Source organism: Carassius auratus, chromosome 6 (genome assembly GCF_003368295.1).
Source record: "Carassius auratus strain Wakin chromosome 6, ASM336829v1, whole genome shotgun sequence".
Taxonomy (NCBI): domain Eukaryota; kingdom Metazoa; phylum Chordata; class Actinopteri; order Cypriniformes; family Cyprinidae; genus Carassius; species Carassius auratus.
This window is the reverse complement of record NC_039248.1, coordinates 1,952,469-1,971,841: the sequence shown is the minus strand read 5'-3', so window position 1 is coordinate 1,971,841 and position 19,373 is coordinate 1,952,469. Positions and strand designations below refer to the sequence as shown.

The 19,373-nt window shown below is 43.6% G+C and overlaps 1 protein-coding gene across 2 annotated transcripts in view; it reads right to left on the bottom strand.

Moving 5' to 3' along the window:
* LOC113090244 (methyl-CpG-binding domain protein 5-like) overlaps window positions 1-19,373 on the bottom strand; it is a 44,505-nt gene that overhangs the window by 24,864 nt on the left and 268 nt on the right. Inside the window, exons 1-6 of one of the 2 annotated variants that reach the window (XM_026256204.1) lie at window positions 19,355-19,373; window positions 18,999-19,223; window positions 8,612-8,819; window positions 8,348-8,477; window positions 7,893-7,995; window positions 5,306-5,486 (exon numbers count right to left, since the gene is read on the bottom strand). The exon at window positions 19,355-19,373 is cut by the window's right edge and continues 268 nt beyond it. In XM_026256204.1, coding sequence (XP_026111989.1) covers window positions 5,306-5,486; window positions 7,893-7,995; window positions 8,348-8,477; window positions 8,612-8,663 — 466 coding nt within the window. In that variant the 5' untranslated portion in view covers window positions 8,664-8,819; window positions 18,999-19,223; window positions 19,355-19,373. The remainder of the gene's footprint in view (window positions 1-5,305; window positions 5,487-7,892; window positions 7,996-8,347; window positions 8,478-8,611; window positions 8,820-18,998; window positions 19,224-19,354) is intronic. The other variant, XM_026256202.1, reaches the window with a different exon arrangement.

The following is a 19,373-nucleotide window of genomic DNA, read 5'->3' as shown; positions in this document are numbered from 1 at the left end:
CCCTCTGAGTTCAAACAAATCAATATACCGGAGTAATTCATTTACTCAAACAGTACACTGACTGAACTGCTGTGAAGAGAGAACTGAAGATGAACACTGTTCAACTGTGACACCGCTAACTGCAATGATAGCGCTTGGAAGAGCAAGGACAATTTTTAATATAACTCTGACTGAATTCATCGGAAAGAAGAAAGTCATACACACCTAGGATGAGTCGAGGGTGAGGAAAACACAAGCTAACTTTCATTTCTGGGTGAACTAACCCTTTAAATCATATTTCTATCACTGACAAAAAAATATGATGTCTTGTAGTGAATGTTACAGACATAATTCACCATTGTTAAGTGTAGTTCTGTACACTGTGTTCTGCATAACTGTTCAGGGATCGTGGTCCCTTTAAATGATCGGAATGCGTGATGACGTAACACGCCGGTCAGCGCCATTATTCTTTTATTCTGTTTTTTGCTGAGAAATAAACGACACACGCATTCGTGTGCTCAAAGTGAGAAGTTGTCTCTTGCAAATTACTGCAATTTCCACACTGGTGACCCCGACATTAGTCTGCTGGACGTATCCAGAGACACAACGCGATCATGACCGCGAACGCTGTCACCCTCAAACTCCCCGAATTCTGGGAATCGTCAGCATCTGCATGGTTTGCCCAGACTGAAGCGCAGTTCGCATTGCGTGAGATCACCGTGGATACGACAAAATATTACTATGTTGTGTCTGCTCTCGGAAATTCAACAGCATCCAGAGTGGTGAGCCTTCTTACAAATCCTCCCGAAAATGGAAAGTATACGGCACTTAAAGCCCACCTGTTGAAAACGTTTGAACTGTCAGACGCTGAGAGAGCCAGCAGGCTTTTCTCACTTCAAGGACTGGGTGACAGCAAACCGTCCGAGCTCATGGACCGTATGCTGGATCTTTTGGGCGAACACAGACCTGATTTTCTTTTTATCCAGCTTTTCTTGCGTCAGCTGCCTTCCCAAGTGAGAGCTGCATTAGCCAACACCACTATCACTGACTGTCGTAGACTAGCTGAAGAGGCTGATAAATTTTTCCTGGCAGGTCAGGGACATTTTGCGGCCGCGCTTTTTCCCGCGCACATCTCTTCAGTGATGCGGGACGACGCCACACTCATTGCTGCGACCACTTCTCGTCGGCAGCAGTCTTCTGGCACCCAACAGCCCTCAGGATTGTGTTTCTACCATGCAAAGTTTGGAACCAAGGCTAACAAATGCCGTCCGCCGTGCAGTTTCAGTGTTTCGGGAAATGCCAGGGCCGGCGCTCAGTAGTAGCCATGAGTGTCGGCCGCGTAGGCAGGCTGCTTTTCATCCGCGATAGCATCTCCGGACGCCGTTTTCTGTGCGACACGGGAGCACAAAGGAGCGTCCTGCCTGCATCCCGTTTGGACATGGTAACCGACAGTCACGGCCCCCCTATGGAAGCTGCCAACGGTAGCCCCATCCGCACATATGGAACGAGGCATGTAGAATTGTGTTTCGGAGGACAGCGTTTCGGTTGGGATTTTGTTACTGCAAAGGTTGCCGTTCCCCTCCTTGGCGCTGATTTTTTGTGTGCACATGGACTGTTGGTGGATGTAAAGAACCGCCGTCTGATTGACGCTGTCACATTTTGTTCTTATACATGCACGCTCAGCGAAGCGGACTCCATACGACTGTCTAGCATGCTCTCAGCTTCCGATGATTTTCAACGTCTATTGGCCGGTTTCCCAGCCCTCACTCAGCCCACTTTCTCTTCATCTATTGTGAAGCACGGTGTGGAGCACCATCTCGCCACTACTGGTCCACCCGTCTACGCCCGCGCTCGGCGCCTCGACCCGACCAAGCTTGCCGTTGCAAAGGCTGAGTTTGCAAACATGGAACGCCTGGGCATAGTGCGCCGATCCGACAGCCCGTGGGCATCACCCCTTCACATCGTCCCCAAACCTGGCGGCGGCTGGCGCCCGTGCGGTGACTACCGGCGGCTTAATGAGGCAACCGCACCTGACCGATATCCAGTCCCGAACATACAGGACTTTTCAGCACACCTGGCTGGCAAGGTGATTTTTTCCAAGGTGGACCTCGTCCGGGGATACCATCAGGTACCGGTACACCCACTGGACATTCCCAAAACGGCAGTGATCACGCCGTTTGGTCTGTTTGAGTTCCTGCGCATGCCGTTCGGCCTTAAAAACGCCGCCCAATCTTTCCAGCGCCTTATGGACTCTGTTTTGCGGGACCTGCCTTTCCTTTTTGTGTACTTGGATGACATCCTGGTGGCGAGCACGTCCAAGTCTCAGCACCTGGCACACCTCCGAACCCTTTTTGAGCGGCTTAGCCACCATGGACTAATTGTCAACCCTGCCAAGTGCCAGTTCGGTCTCTCCACCATCGACTTCCTAGGACACAGAGTCACTAAGGACGGGGCAGTTCCTCTCCCATCAAAGGTGGAGGCAGTCATACAGTTCCCACGCCCTTTCACTGTCAAATCCCTGCAGGAGTTCCTCGGCATGGTGAATTTTTACCACCGCTTCATCCCTCGAGCCGCTCAGCTCATGGGGCCCTTGCACGAGGCCTTAAGGGGTAAACCCAAACACGCTGTGGACTGGACTGAGAGCAGAGTCAAGGCTTTTGATGCCACTAAAGCAGCATTAGCGAACGCCACCATGCTGGCGCATCCTTCTCCTACAGCCCCCATTGCCATCACCTCGGATGCCTCTGATTATGCTGTCGGTGCAGTTTACGAGCAGTGGGTGGGTGGGGCCTGGCAGCCGCTGGCTTTCTTTAGCCGTCAGCTGCGCCTTTGTGAGCGGAAGTACAGCACTTTCGATCGGGAGCTGCTGGGTATCTACCTTGCCATTAGACACTTTCGTTCCCTGCTGGAAGGCCGACACTTCACTGCTTTTGTGGACCACAAGCCGTTGACTTTTGCCATGGCCAAGGTGGCTGAGCCGTGGTCCGCCCACCAGCAACGGCATCTGTCTTACATTTCAGAGTTCACCACAGACTTGCAGCACATTGCTGGTAAGAGCAACCACGTGGCGGATTGCCTATCACGGGCTCTGGCAGGGGCAGTCCATCTTGGTTTGGATTACAACCGCATGGCCGCGATTCAGACCACAGACCCAGACGTGCAACATCTGAAAACCTCGACTACAGGGCTGCAGATCAAGGACGTGGTTTTTGGCAATGCCGGCACAACGCTCCTGTGTGACATCTCCACAGGCAGTCCTCGGCCTATCGTTCCCTCTGAGTGGAGGCGTCAAATTTTTGATTCCATCCATGGTCTCTCCCACCCAGGTGCGAAAGCTTCACAGAGGCTTGTTTCAGCAAAGTTTGTGTGGCACGGCCTTAAGAAGGACGTTAGGGACTGGGCTAACACCTGTGTTGAGTGCCAACGGGCCAAAGTACACCGCCACACTAAAGCCCCGTTAGAAACATTCCCGGTTCCTGAGAGGCGTTTTGACCATGTAAACGTGGACCTGGTTGGTCCTCTGCCCTCCTCTCAAGGTTTCACATATTTGTTAACCATGGTTGACAGGACCACCCGCTGGCCTGAGGCTGTGCCACTGACATCGGGGGCATCTGTCGAGATGACACGGGCATTTATTGGCACCTGGATTGCCCGTTTCGGCACCCCTTCGGACATTTCCTCTGACCGAGGTGCTCAGTTCACGTCCGAGCTTTGGGATGCTGTCGCACAGAGCCTCGGAGTGAGACTCCACCGCACGACTGCATATCACCCGCAGGCTAACGGACTCTGTGAGCGGTTTCATAGATCGATGAAGGCTGCCCTGCGTGCCAGCCTCAAAGACAGCAACTGGGTCAACAAGATCCCGTGGGTGATGCTGGGTATCAGGACTGCACCGAAGGAGGATCTTCAGTCCTCATCCGCGGAGCTTGTTTACGGACAGCCGCTGCGAGTACCAGGGGATTTTGTCCCTAGCACCACGGTTCCCTGGTCTGCCACTCTCCAGCGGTCTACTCTACTGGATAATGCGAGGTTTTTTGCACCTGTCCCTACTTCCTGTCACGGCCTCCCTCAGTCGCACATCCCCGCTGGACTTCAAACAGCCGACTATGTTTTCATTCGCCACGATGCCCACAGAGGACCACTACACCCACCCTACGAGGGCCCATTCCGGGTTCTGGAGACAGGGGACAAACACTTTGTGGTGGACAGGGGTGGTAAACCGGAGCGACTCTCTATTGACCGCCTTAAACCAGCTCACTTGGACGTGGCCAGGCCCATTGACCTGGCCCAGCCCCCACGACGCGGACGGCCTCCTGCTCTGCCCCCACCCGGAGCTCCCACCTCACCCGAGCTTCCCACACCCCATGCCCCTCTTCCGGGTAATGACGGTACACCAGCTGCAGTGGGGTCTCCTCGGACTCCGGTACAGCGCAGTCGCTGTGGCCGGTTGATACGCCCACCCCCCCGTTGACAGCTGGGTTTTTCTGATATGGTGAATTCTGGGGGGACGTGTGTAGTGAATGTTACAGACATAATTCACCATTGTTAAGTGTAGTTCTGTACACTGTGTTCTGCATAACTGTTCAGGGATCGTGGTCCCTTTAAATGATCGGAATGCGTGATGACGTAACACGCCGGTCAGCGCCATTATTCTTTTATTCTGTTTTTTGCTGAGAAATAAACGACACACGCATTCGTGTGCTCAAAGTGAGAAGTTGTCTCTTGCAAATTACTGCAATTTCCACAGTCTTACATTAAAATATAGTAATTTATTTAGGCTATTCTATTTATGACTGTATGTGAACTCGAAATCAACCTTACCTTTGTTTTAAAAAGCATCACAAGATCTCCTAATCCAAAATCACATGATTGCAAATGAAGTGACCATCATGTTCCCCTCGCTAACGAACTTCTGGAACGTCCCTACAAATGACGTCCCCTTCATGAAGTACACTTGAATTTATAAGATTTATACTACGATTTTACTCAAAACTCAATTTAAACCACCATTGAGTGATTGTAATCGTTACACCTGCTTAGCATCTCTCATGTAAACACCCTGCATTTTTATGAAAATAGGCAGAATCTCATAAATCATAAATAAGAAAATCACATAAAAATATCGTACTGTCATAATCGTGTTTATTAGAAATGTTTTCTGGGGCAGCTTCTGTTCAGAGCTGAATGAAGAAATGTAATGGCCACATGAACGCAGAACGGTACCAATATCAAACTTTTAAACGATATCCAGCCCTAAAGATCAATGATTCTTCACTTCTCCATAAATGTGAGTATTAATTTGACAGAAGCTTGTCTGTAGTCGTACTTGTGCCTCCGCCGGGGCTGGTGAGCGTCAGAGACGGAGGAGACAGATCCATGCTCTTGTGCAGCGTGGCCACCGCGATCAGCTTCCTCTTGTGGATACAGAGCTTGGTCACATCCTCATCGGCCTTCACATCCTCCGCAGTCCTCTGCTTCACCACCACACCACGGTCAAAACTGAACACCTGAGAAAACAGACATTTCACACCAAGACTTGAGTGTCGGCATAAAGTAAGCTTTGTTGATTTGATGTGAGATTTAGGGCTGAGTAAACCTGAAACACACTGGTTACAGGAAGTGAACCACACATTTCCTTTAATAGTCTCTAGCGCTGCTGCATTAATCGAATGCGATGCACATCTCATCAGTGAAGCTGGTTCTGTGATCAGCAGTAAATCCTCATCACAAGCTTTCAGATGGAAAGGCATGTACTACACAGAGCTGTAGTTTACTGACAAGCAACACTAACACAAAATAAAATAAAAAACACGGATGATATTAACGTATGATTATTAAATCAAAGACCTCGTTCTGCGATGATGACAGATGTTTGCGTAGCTTCTCAGTGAACTACGGCTCTGTGTAGTAAATACTGCTCCATCTGAAAGCACCTGAAAATACCACACTTAACGTTTTATCTCCAAACTCATTTCATAACGTCAGTCGAGTGTTGAAATAAATCCTTCTGTCAGATGAGGTGTCTTCACACAGAATAAGACATATCTCATAGTATTCCAAGCAGTGATAAAGGCTATGTTGATTAGCATTATATTATAGATATACTTTATTATAATGACAACTGTAATAATATGAACTCAGATAAAGCATATATTGTCGTAGTTGTGTGTTTAGTCCCTTTGAATCAATGAAAGCTTCTTCTGCGAGGTGTATTTGGGGTTCCTCTGCTCTTCAGATGGAGAACCGATGAACGTGACAATTTTTCCAGCACCATTTTTAGGGAATGCATACAGTTGACAATTAATTAATTACTACGACTGACCTTTTATTTCTCACGTTTTCTCTATCCTTTACATAATACAAACAATATTCGATACAAAGTTAGGGCTGGGCGATATCGACAAAAATGTATATGTCAGTATTTTTTGGCCGATTTGCGAGATACAGTATATATCTCGGTATTTTCATTTTTGTAAAAAACAAAAAACAAAAACTGTATTAATATATAATTACAATCTAAAAACCAAGTTAATGCTTTTAAAATAGCATTAGTTAAATTCACTAAACTTAAAATTAAAATAAATTGATAAATTTTAGCTATTTATTATAGGATTACTTCATTTCAGTCACGTTACAGTCAGTGCTACCATAACAATAGCTTTATTCGTAGGTTTAAGATTCTACATTTCACATTTATTTACCAACTACAAATATTTCAGCAAAATGTATATTTTAGTCAGAATTATTGCGCTCCTATGTAATTGAGCTCTGTCTGTTTGGCACACGCGTGTTCGCTGAAGTCCGGCGGAGAATCCCAAGGTTCATGCACAAATACTCAAATTATTAAAAGACTGAATCATTTCCGTGGCTTTCTAACATTTACAGATGGAGGATATACCTGTGAAATGTAAGTTCTTCATTCAGGAAGACAGCACATCTCAAACACAGCGCGAGTAACCCGAGTCTCTATATAAACTAATTTGCAAAAACGAATGTCTTGCCAGTTTTTAAAGATCTTAATATGAAGCTTGTCACACGTTTCGTATAAACTGGATTATTCACAGCAGCTCAGACTGTGTCCTTGCTATATTTTCAGATAAGCTCGTATTAAACTACTGTATATCCATATAAACGGTATTACCTCATATTGAGTTGCTTATAAAGAAAATATTGATGTATCGTACAAACTCAATATACCGCCCAGCCCTGTCCAGAGTCTACATTTGTTTCTTGTTCGTCTAAACTGCAAACACTTACAGTCCAACTAAAAAGTATTCTGAGACCAGATGTAATAGTTTATATTTGTTACTAGTGTGAGCAGGACACTATAGATCATTCATGTAAGTGAGGACAGCTAAACAAAGCAATCTATGACATATTATACCCAGACATTCTTCATCCTGTGGACTACCAGTAAAACTGATAAATATTCGGGAGCAAACATTATTCAGACACTTTGACCTGAACTTATTTTGCTGAAGTGTTTTTTCTTTAATTGCTAATGCGATCTTTTTACACCACAAACTGAACAAAATGAAGCATTGCTTGGGAATTGTTTGAGCTACATTGGTTTTATCTAATTGTGTTCTTAAATTTAACGGCTGACAGATATTCATTACAAACCTTTCTATCAGTTATCTGACCTTATCAAGATGAATTTGTTCTGACAGTTTAACTCTGAGCTCTTCTCATATTTTATTACCATTGATTAAACTATCGTGAATACACTTGTGATCATGTGTCTAAATACATTTTCTGCTACGGCTAGTTCTGATTTAAATAAGTGACCAAAATGCATCTTGAACTATTCTCACAATAAAACAGAGCATTTATCCTCCACATCAGCACGATCATCACTGGCTCCTGGAAAGATGTCCGTGTTGTATATGACAGGCTGAAGTCTGAGCACTGACCTTGTGGAGGACGAGAGGACACTCCAGACCACATTTACAGGTTCCATCGGTCAGCAGATACGACTTCACCTGCTCCAGGCAGGACAGCACGGATCCACTCGGACTACAAACACACACAATCACAATCACAGTAAAGACAGCAATCTACAAACATAATGTTAGACTCTTTCACAAATAATGGTCAGTGTCTGGAGAACCACATGAATGAGGAGGGCAGCTGGTTTTGGGTCAGTCACTGGTCAGGAACCGTGGATCCTCTCTGATGCGAGCGATTCTAACCCATCGTAAACACAGTTTGGCTGAATCTCATGAATGACGCTGAACAATGCCACTGTCGCACTGACAAAGACTTATTTTATTTAGAATAATCCTAAATAGTGATTCATGGCTGTTAGGAAGTGTTTATGGAGGGTTAATCTGGGCAGGTGTTGATCTCAGACAGAGGAGGTCCATACCTGATATACAGCACCCCCGATGCCTCCACCCTCCGCTGCCAGCCGATGGGCACCTGGGTCAGCTGACCTCTGCCCTCTACACCCGCCCTCTCTTGTCCTCCATTCATCTTTATGGGCCGGTGTAAAACTCCTGGTGAGAGATCACACACTGTTCTCTGTCCCGACACAAAGTCTCATTCTGACGCTCAGAAGAGGAGAGGAGCACAACGGGACGGCAGCGAGACGCTCACAGCGCAGCCCACAGAAAGAGCCGCATTACTTTACCACTCGATGCAGACAGGAACTCCGCCGCTAGTGTCTGACCAATCAAAGCCATGAGAAAGAAGCCCGAAAACACTTCCGATCTGGAGCACCTCAGACGACTGAAGGCATGGAGAGAGAGGATCTTTACAGCAGACAGCACACCTCCCGATCTTCAGACGCACGGCTCATCGTGCTCCGTTCAGATGCAGCTCTCGCAGATTCATGATTCCTAAAGAGAGAAGGAGATCCTTATAATCCAAACACTTCAAATACAGGAGTCGAGATCAGAGCTTCCCTGATCCGTTCAGTCGCTCTGACGCTTAACTAATTAGGGCTGTACAATATAGCCTCGCTATCGTGATGTGCACGTCCACCAGAGTCACATGACAGGATGTTTAGTATACTAGCATATATTACTGACACACTCATTCCTATGCGACGCGGTTCAGTTGCTTTGACACAATCTGTATTGTTAAAGCGCTAGATAAATAAAGGTGACTATGCTGATCGTTTTCTTTGCTCACACAGAGAAGCCGTGTCTAGGGATGCATTATCTGACACCATATCGATATCAGACGATAAATGTACATTTTTCTGTTATCGGTGTCGATACGATATTTGGAATGTTTTAGAATTTGGCCGATATCCTAGAGCCAATAAATAATGCATTATTTCCTGCAGAGACACTTCAGATGCACTCTGTTCACCATGTGCAAGGCAAGTCTGTCATTATAATGAGATTATTAGCTACTGTAAAATAATGTAAAAATGTGTTTTAGTGCATTAAGAGAAGAGCGCATACACAACAGATCCACACGACTAGCACAGTTACGTTCACTTGTGCACTTACAGTCTTTTGTGCAATTGTATGTTGTAATATTGTGTTTGTTTGATGCATATAAATCAGATTTTTCTCATATAGAATGCGTTTGGTGAAGCTCTAGCCTATAGAGGGTTAATGGAGCGCTTCGGTCCGCTGGTGATCATCTTTAACAACTCAAACAACAGCTTACAACACTAATAACTATGATTGAGATAGTTGTGAGAACAGGATTATAATAAAACAATATTAATTAATTCGGTTTGGTTTCAGTGTTTCAGCGAGAACATAAGTTAGTTTCTGATTAGTTCGAGTTCACGTGTGCATTTGGTCTTATTGTACGTATATGAGTTGTAATATTATATTTATGTTGTATAAATATCTGAATATATGGACTAACAGCTTGTATTCTGTCAGAGACGAATCTCCTAATATGTGGTATATATAACTGTTTAAATTTATTTCTTAAATGTTTCTTTTGTGGCTCAAACATACTGAAAACAATGAGAAGAAACATTATTCGTGTTGAACAGGTTGTTTTTGAAAGTTGGTGCATAAAAATGAAGTGTAACAATTGTATTTTGTCGATCATAAACATCCTCAGTTTACTGTCGGAGATCTGTCGAGCATCATCCAGTGCAGACACTGATTACAACCAGTTCTGATGTTCTGTGTGGACATGAACACCGAATTCTGTTCATTTCTGCATCTATTTGTGCCTGAAATGACACATATACATAAAAGTTTGGCAAAATGCATGTCTCTGCAAGGATCCTTGTATACTGTTGTATATGGCTCAGGTGAAGGTAAACAAGTGAGAAAGAAAATGGATGTGTAATACTATATTGGTTCACAGCAGTTTAATATTCCTGTTGCTTTCTGTGTCATATTGAAAGGGTCATATGATGATGTTGAAGGGCTGGTTCACCCAAAAATCAAAATTATGTCATTAATAATTCACCCTCATGTCGATCCAAACCCGTGAGACCTCCGTTTATCTTCTGAACACAGTTTAAGATATTTTAGATTTAGTCCGAGAGCTCTCAGTCCCTCCATTGAAACTGTGTGTAGATATTCTTTATCAAATTTAAGAGATAATCACTCCTACCTGAAACGGCTCATTCTTACACGCTCCACGTCACGATGTGGGAAGATTGGCATAATTCTGCCTAGATGATGAATGATTGATGTATTTATATAACGCTTTATTGTGTATTGCTCTACACCCTCACAGAGCACAGGGTGAGCGCCCCCTGCTGGCCTCGCTAACACCTCTTCCAGCAGTGACCTAGTGTTCCCAGGAGTCTCCATCCAACCCTGCTCAGCTTCAGCGGGCGACCGGTCTTGGGCTGCAGGGTGATATGACTGTGGCATGTTCACGCAAAGAAAGAAGCCGCAACCCTCTACATTGCAAGTAAATCACTCACATGTGTGTCTAAATCTTCACTCTGGCGACTAAATGATGTCTAATATTAGCCACCGGCTGATACATTTTCAGATTTGGCTCACCAGTGTGTGAGTTGGAGGCTAAGAATAAGTTACGCACAGATATATTTTCACTGGCTGAGCACTCTCTGACGGAGCGCTTGAGTTTCTCTCTCTGCTAAGCGATCTGTGATATGTCTTAGTTCACCTGTATTTGTGTCTTTGGCGTACCTAAAACTCTAGTGTGAAGGAGCACGGCTCAGGTCGCTTTCTCTCATTCACAAAGTGGGCGGAACTAACGAGCAAACGGCAATCTCATTGGTTCCAGCAAACAGACACAACCTGATCAATATTCATGAATCCAGAAGCTCGTACATCCTTAGTGCATTTTTTACTGTTCTTATTAGTGGAATTCAGATTATTATTATTATTATTATTATTATTACTACCATCTTCAGTATTATTGTTCGGTTTTTGACTTGATTATCCAGATATCATATTTGAACGCTTGACTGATGTTAAGAGTGTACTTTCAGGTATTTAAAAAGCTGTGTCATTTCAAAAACATATACAGTATTAAACAGTGAATGTGTGTATACTGTGGAGAGAGGGGGGGCGAGAGCCGTGGAGTGATTGAGAAATGAGTGACCGTTCAGTCGTTCGTGAGGGGGCTTTTTTTGTCTTTATTTTGTAATTAAAGATTCAGTTTGATTGTCCGCCGGTTCCTGCCTCATTCTTCCCGATGATTATGAAGTTTTTATTGTTACATACATATATACATACATACATACACACACTATATATATATATATATATATATATATATATATATATATATATATATATATATATATGCGTGTTTTCACACACAACCCGAAAAGATCCCGTAACGTGACATCAGCGCATGACGTGTAATGTACGAGCCGAAAATGCTAGGCACGTTATACTTTCACTGAAGCAAGCAAACTAGTGGTGGAAATTATGATTCTTTCAAGAGATTCGTTAATTTTCAGTTCGTTCAAAATATGCCAGCAGGTGGCAAAAAAAGAGTGTATTATGTGTTATGTTTTAAGTCAACGAACATATTTACTTTACTTTACAAATATAAAGTCTAATTAAGTTGTTCAGATGAAAAAGCATGAGATTTTCTGGTCTTATTAGCATTTTTATTGTTTGGTCAGACAGTCTGTGTATTATACATTCAAATTCATAAATCGGGGATTAAACGTGGAGTTCTGTATGCTAAATATGAAAACAAGTGTACAGTACCTATATCTGTGCTTTGCATTTTGCAAGATTGACATGCTAAATGGCAGACTAACCCAGTTTACTCTCATTCATTTCGTTCACGAACGAGATAAGTTATGTACCAGTTAATTTCATTCACGAACGACATGTATCCATCCATTCAACTCATTCATGAACTACATGTGTGCCAGTTCAGTCACTTCATTTACGAACGGAATGTACTAAATCATTCAACTCGTTCACGAACGACATGGGTTTCAGATCAGTAATTTCGTTCAGATAAAATCTCGAAGGCTCGAGGTTGAGTTCACTGAGCTGCGCATGCGCTGCTTATAGCTACACAAAATCTGCAAAGAATTGCCTGCGATTTTAAAATCTATTTCGTGTAGCTTGTCACTTAACTACGGCTCTGTGTAGGAAATGCCACTCTACCTGAACCAGTGTTGCCAAGTCTGCGGCTGTTTTTCATGTCCGTGGGTTGAAGCAACCCCAATACCATTACGTGATGTTTAGCACCCTAAAATTTGAATTTTACCAAGGGAACCCCGCCAAAAAACATTATCGCATGGAGCGGAACGCAACTGGGCTACTTCTGAGAAGCAATTGGACAGGTTTTGTTTTGAAAACCTGGCAATCCTGACCTGAACGCACCATACACTACTAATCAAAGGAGTGGCCTTTATGGAAATCATCTTCGATTTTTTGCACAGCCCTAATATCAACATAAGCAGATGTCTCTGTCGATAGTCAAGACAATATTAGGCTTAGGGATGCACCGACGGTTTTTGTTTAAAATACGCGATCGGCAAGCGGCCGGTTTTTGGTCTTCTTTAGGCTGATTTTTCCGGAAGTGCGGGCGCGTGCACAGACTACATTGTAATCGTTCACTATGTCATTTGTGTGGAAGTATTTCGAAATCTGTGCACAGGACACGGTCAGCCGATCAGAACTGGAAATGCAGAGCTACATGTCTGACTCTGAGCATAGACAGTAAAAGAAATGGACACAGCGACCCCATTGGAACTCAATTGAGATGAATGAAGCCCAGTTTTAGCGTTTTTTAGCACTTCCGTTTCTGACGCGCAGACTCAAACGAAGCTTGACGACGTCAGCAACCTGTCTGACAGCTGTAAATCTTCTAAGTGGCTGTGCGTGCAAACTGCCATCGTTAATCTTGCAGAGACGGCGAGCTTGAGCGGGGAGTTCTTTGTCGTGAGTGAGCAGGAGTAAGTATTCTGATTAATTATTTTGTATAGTATTTTAAAATGTAACGCCACTACGCCATATTAAGTTAATTACCTGCGAGCTTCTCCTCCTGTCTGTACGGTAATGCGACAGAGAGCCGAGTGGTTATGACGCAATCGTTAGCCTATTTTTTACAAAAACTGTTTATACGGGGCCATAATGTAACATAGAAGGTAATGGAGCCCTTTATACATTGTCGTGTATCTTTAGAAATAAATAATGGACAAACAGATTCTTTAAACGCCTCAGACATAAAGTTATTCGCTGTCAAAGTGACACCAAAATGAATGGGAGTCAATGGGAATGCTAACGCAAGTGAAGTTCTGCTAAAAGATGGCAGCCCCCACCCGACTTCAACTTCCGGTCGAGTTCCTTGCCCCTTGACTCTGAGGCACAGATAGCAGCAGGAAGCGATCAGCCGTTGGTGTACTGGCGAACAAATAAGAGTCCCTTTTCTGCGCGAGCTTACTGTTACCGGTCCGAGCCCTGAACACGAGTAGACCGTGAAGAGATGTTCAGATCAACTTCTCACGTGTTAGATGCGAAACGAAACGAACTAAACTGAGACAAATTTTTTTTTTTTTTTTTTTTTTTTTTGTAAAGTGGAACTTGCATACACTTTGGAAAGCCAGAAGTAAACGACAGTTGATTATTTTTATTTTACCTTAAAATTACATCGACTTAATTTGATTTAAAAATCACCTGCTGTGGCACACTGAGAAAAAGTGTTTCATTCATTTTTGTTTTATTCGCACAAACATTATTTGATTTTAACATTTTGGAATAATCTATTTATATAGCATACTTTTATTTAGTCTGTCAATAAAGACACTGGTAAAGATCTTTTTTTATTTAAAGGGGGGGTGAAATGCTATTTCATGCATACTGAGTTTTTTACACTGTTAAAGAGTTGGATTTAGGGATGTCAACGATTAATCGATGATCGATTAATTGTCGATAAGAGATGCAATCGATTAAGGCTATCGATGGTCGGTTAACCGATTCAATGTTGGGCTGCGTGCGGCTCATGCGCACTCAACACGTGCGAGCGGCTGTGAGTGACGGTGACGATATATAAAAGCATCATCATTCATTCACAATGTACAAATTAAGCTTTTAATGTGATTTAAACTTTAAAGTACATTAAAATAGAAACAACATAAAAGTTCTTCAACATTAAATGCAATAGAAATGTAGTTACTAATCATTTCATCAGATAACTGTTTTATATCGTGCGCTTTGCAGGGCTGCGGGACACAGTGACAGGACAGGTAGTCTATTCATTCCTACAACTTGTTAATTCATTCCTACGAATTATTAATGTGGCAATTGTCCATGTTTCATTAATTTTGTTCCCTAAATAACCCATGATTTAAGTGAAATAAGGGAACAAATTAATAAATCGAACGAATTCTTAATTCATGAAATCTTTAATTTCCCTTCCCATGTTTACCACAGTAAGAGATGCGAAAACAGTTATTAAAAGCAAAAGATAATAAAATAAACCTGGGAAATTAGAGGGTTAGACTATGAAGATTTAGGAAAAGAAACAATGCCTAAATATACTGAATTTGTGGAAATTCGTGACCAACCGGCAAACCAGAACAAAGCCGCGTAAATGAAGACTATGGGGTCCAAAAGCATGGTCACGATCTAACATTTTCCAGTTAACCTATTATTCCTCTAATAAACAAAGCTTTTATACCACACTTGTCATAATCAGATCTTATCATTTCTAAATAAATAATTGCTGGATTCAAAACAGCGATTAATAGGCGCTGTGACCGACACATTCCTGGAGCATTCAGTTTAAATAGACCGTAGTATACCGGTCCACTCTGCTGTTATGCCAAGGACGTTTTTGCTCATATGAAGAGGATCATCTTTTCCGTCTATATGCGAATGCGTGTTAAGTACAAGCCTAGTTTACATTATAAATAATAGTTTAACATTCAAATACATTGCGAATATGGAAACATTTCGATTTGTGCCGTTTGAGACATGAGCAATAACCTCCAAATAAATCTAGCCAAAGCCGCGCTCGCTCATCCTCGTCTGCACGCATGCACTGTCACGATCTAATGCGCTGTATGCCGGATTTTTAAAAATCTGACATTTTCTAGGACAGAATCCAGCAGGATCAAATTAATGTGAGCAACTGTGTTTTGGTGCAGCAGCGCCGATGTAGTTCACTTAATGTGCAGCGCAGTCACACGCGCTCCACATTTCGGATAATTTTATACAATAATGTCAGTTGAAAACATTGCAATTGTGCTTTAAAATACAACAACGAGCACCACAAAACCATTTAAAGAGGCGCGTTCAGCGTTCTCCGTGCGGGATTGGAAACTGTCAACAAAGTAAAATGACCTCAAAAGTATGGCGCGCTCTCTTCATTTTATCAAATGATCATAATCGCATCTATTCATTTTATAATCCTGCTACTAGCATTTTATTCAGACTAAAACCTCTTTAATTCAAGTGAGAAAGCGTTTTGTGTGTGTGTGTGGCTTTTGCACATCCTGTCATACCGCTGACTGTGTGCCTGCAATAGACGCATTTTGCAGTATTATGGTTAACGATTAATCGATTAATTGATCGTTAATTTAAACGACGATCGATCATGGAAATAATCGAAATTTGACATCCCTAGTTGGATTCCCATGCTAAACATGGACAAAGTTTCAAAAATTAAGTTGTACGTTTGAAGGAGTATTTCTGTTCCAAAAATACTCCTTCCGGTTTGTCACAAGTTTCGGAAAATTTTTCTCGAGTATGGCTCTGTGTGACGTTAGATGGAGCAGAATTTCCTTATATGGGTCAGTGAAAACGAGCGTTTCAACCCCCCTTTAAAACCAAATTTAAAAAGTAAAATACTGAATGCTGATCAAGAAACATCTTATTGAATGTGTGTTGATTGTGTTGTTTGGATTGTAGAACTATGTAGTTATTGCCTTTAATTTCACATGATTACAGTTAATCTTTACATTTAAGGCCAGTTCTCTGTAGTTTCAACCCAATTAAAAAACAAAAGCTAAATGCTGATGTCTGTAATGTAGCTGTTAATTTCAGATGTTTGCAGTTATTGTTTTCAATAGCAAAAAGCCAGTTTTGCCTATTAAACACCAAATAAACATCTTGTTTATGCACACTTTCCTTCTTTCTTGTTTGTTGCTTAAAGATAAAAAATAAAAAAATCGGAAATCGGTATCGGAATCGGCCATGAAAAATCATGATCGGTGCATCCCTAATTAGGCTGTCTCCTATTAATGTATTACATTATAATAATAATAATAACTATTATTATTTTTATTAGGCGACCTATCAAACTGGTATCAAACTGCCCAGCTATTTCAAATCAGCACTGCATTTCACACACACACACACACACACACACACACACACACACACGCTCGCATGCAAAAGAGGATTAGAGCCCGTAGTCAGTGAAAAAGTTGTAACGCTTTGACTCGGATAACTCATTAAATCCATGAAACGAAAACGAGGAGTTGGTGTCCCACACATTTAATAGCTGGTACACTGCAACGCGCTCTTCTCAAACATGAGAGATTAACCCTTTCTTGCTGTTACAAATAAAGACAAAATAATAATAAGGCGGCAGAGTGATCTTATCATCCATATTGGTTTTAATATATTCCTTGTCTTAAAGACTGATCACTTAACTTATAACACTCACTATTTGGTGATGACGTAGAAGGACTAAGGGAGAACCACTATGGATGATAAGTTCACTCTGCAGCCTTGTTGTTATTTTCATGCACTATAGAGGGCGCTATGCTGCTCAGTGCTCCTGTAGCCTCTCCCTGAAAACATAGAGCACCCTCTCGTGGCTGTAAAGGGTTAAATGTTATATGTATCGTCGATCTCACAGGCTGACCTTATGACGATTTGAAAAATCACCATATCTCCCAACACTAACACACTCTCACACACACACACTCTCTTTCACACGCACACACTCTCTCTCGCACGCATTCTTTCTCACTAACACGCTCTCATACACGCATGCACTCTTTCACACACACACACTCTCTCATACGAACACACTCTCGCACACTCATATGCACTCTCTCACACTCATACGCACGCACTCTCTCACACACTTATATGCACTCTCTCACACACTCATACGCACGCACTCTCTCATGCACGCACTTTCACACACACGCTCTAGCACGCATGCACACTATCTCTCTCACACGCATGCACTCTCTCACACACACACTCACAAGCATGCACTCTCAAGCACACAAGCACGCTCTCTCATGCACACACGCTCTCACGCACACTCTCGCATGCACAGGCACTCTCACGCACGTACAATCTCTCACACACACGCACTCTCACAGGCACTCTCTCTCTCACATGCACACATGCACTCTCTCACACTCACTCTCTCACACGCACACACTCTCTCAGGCACTCTTTCACACACACCCTCTCTCTCACACACTCATACGCACGCACTCTCTCACATGCACACTCTCACACACTCATACGCACGCACTCTCTCATGCACGCACTTTCACACACGCTCTCGCACGCATGCACAGGCACTCTCTCACACACGCACTCTCTCTCTCACATGCACACATGCACTCTCTCACACTCACACTCTCAGGCACTCTTTCACACACACACACACCCTCTCTCTCTCACACACACTCTCACAGGCACTCTCTCACACACGCACTCTCTCACATGCACTCTCTCTCTCACAAATACTCTCTCACTCACACGCACTCACTCTCAGGCACTCTCTCACACATGCACTCTCTCTCTCTCTCACACTCTCTCTCACGCACTCTCACACATGCACACGCACTCTCTCTCACACACACACTCTCTCTCACAAATACTCTCATGCACACGCACTCTCTCTCACACACACACTCTCTCTTACAAATACTCTCTCACACACACACACTCTCTCTCTCATGCACACGCACTCTCACACGCACTCACTCTCAGGCACTCTTTCACACACTCTCTCTCTCTCTCTCACACACACTCTCACAGGCACTCTCTCACACATGCACACTCTCTCTCTCACACACACACACACACTCTCTCTCACAAATACTCTCTCTCACACGCACTCTCACACACACACTCTCTCTCTTTCTCACACACACGCACTCTCTCTCTCTCTCTCTCTCACACACACACACACACACACACACACTCTCTCTCTCACACACACACACTCTCTCTCACACGCACTCTCTCACAAGCATGCACTCTCACGCACACACGCATACAAGCACGCTCTCTCATGCACACACGCTCACGCGCACTCTCTCTCTCTCTCACACACACAAACTCTCTCTCTCTCACACACTCACACCAGCTACACTGCAACAGAATGACTAACACACCAGGATGTTACAGTGTGATAGCACACACAGAGTCCAGCTGTTCTGCCCCGCTGTGGCCTTAAAGAGGTCAGAGGTCACGGACTGCAGTGTGTGCTGATAACACAACACCAACATGACCATCAGCTCACAAACACACAACATCCTACATGACAGACGCACAGAACGACTCGATGCCTTCATGAGTGTCATATCAGGTACATCGGTGTGTGTGTGTGTGTGTGTGTGTGTGTGTGAGAGAGAGAGAGAGAGAGAGACTCCAGGTGTTGCTCACCTGTCAATAACATGACCCTTCATAAGATATTTCCCATCATGCTTGTCACATTCATCCACTGCTGTATTCTGAATTCCGAGTTACAGTAAATAATGTTTGGATCTGATCAGACACTCTTGAAGATGACCGATCTAACGGTGCAGATAAACGAGCTGCTGGCCCGCTGCTAAAGCAAAAGTTAGCCGCTTTGCTTCGGTTCGGGATGAGACTCTGGGCTCATTATGGCTGCGGGTGAATCCGAGCCCGAGCGCGCGCACGCACACACGCACGCACACACACAGGGAGAGAGAGAGGAGAGACCGAGTTAGCTGCTAACCTAAACAACACACTCGCAGCGGACACACGATCACACTTACCTGCTCGCGCGGGCCGGAA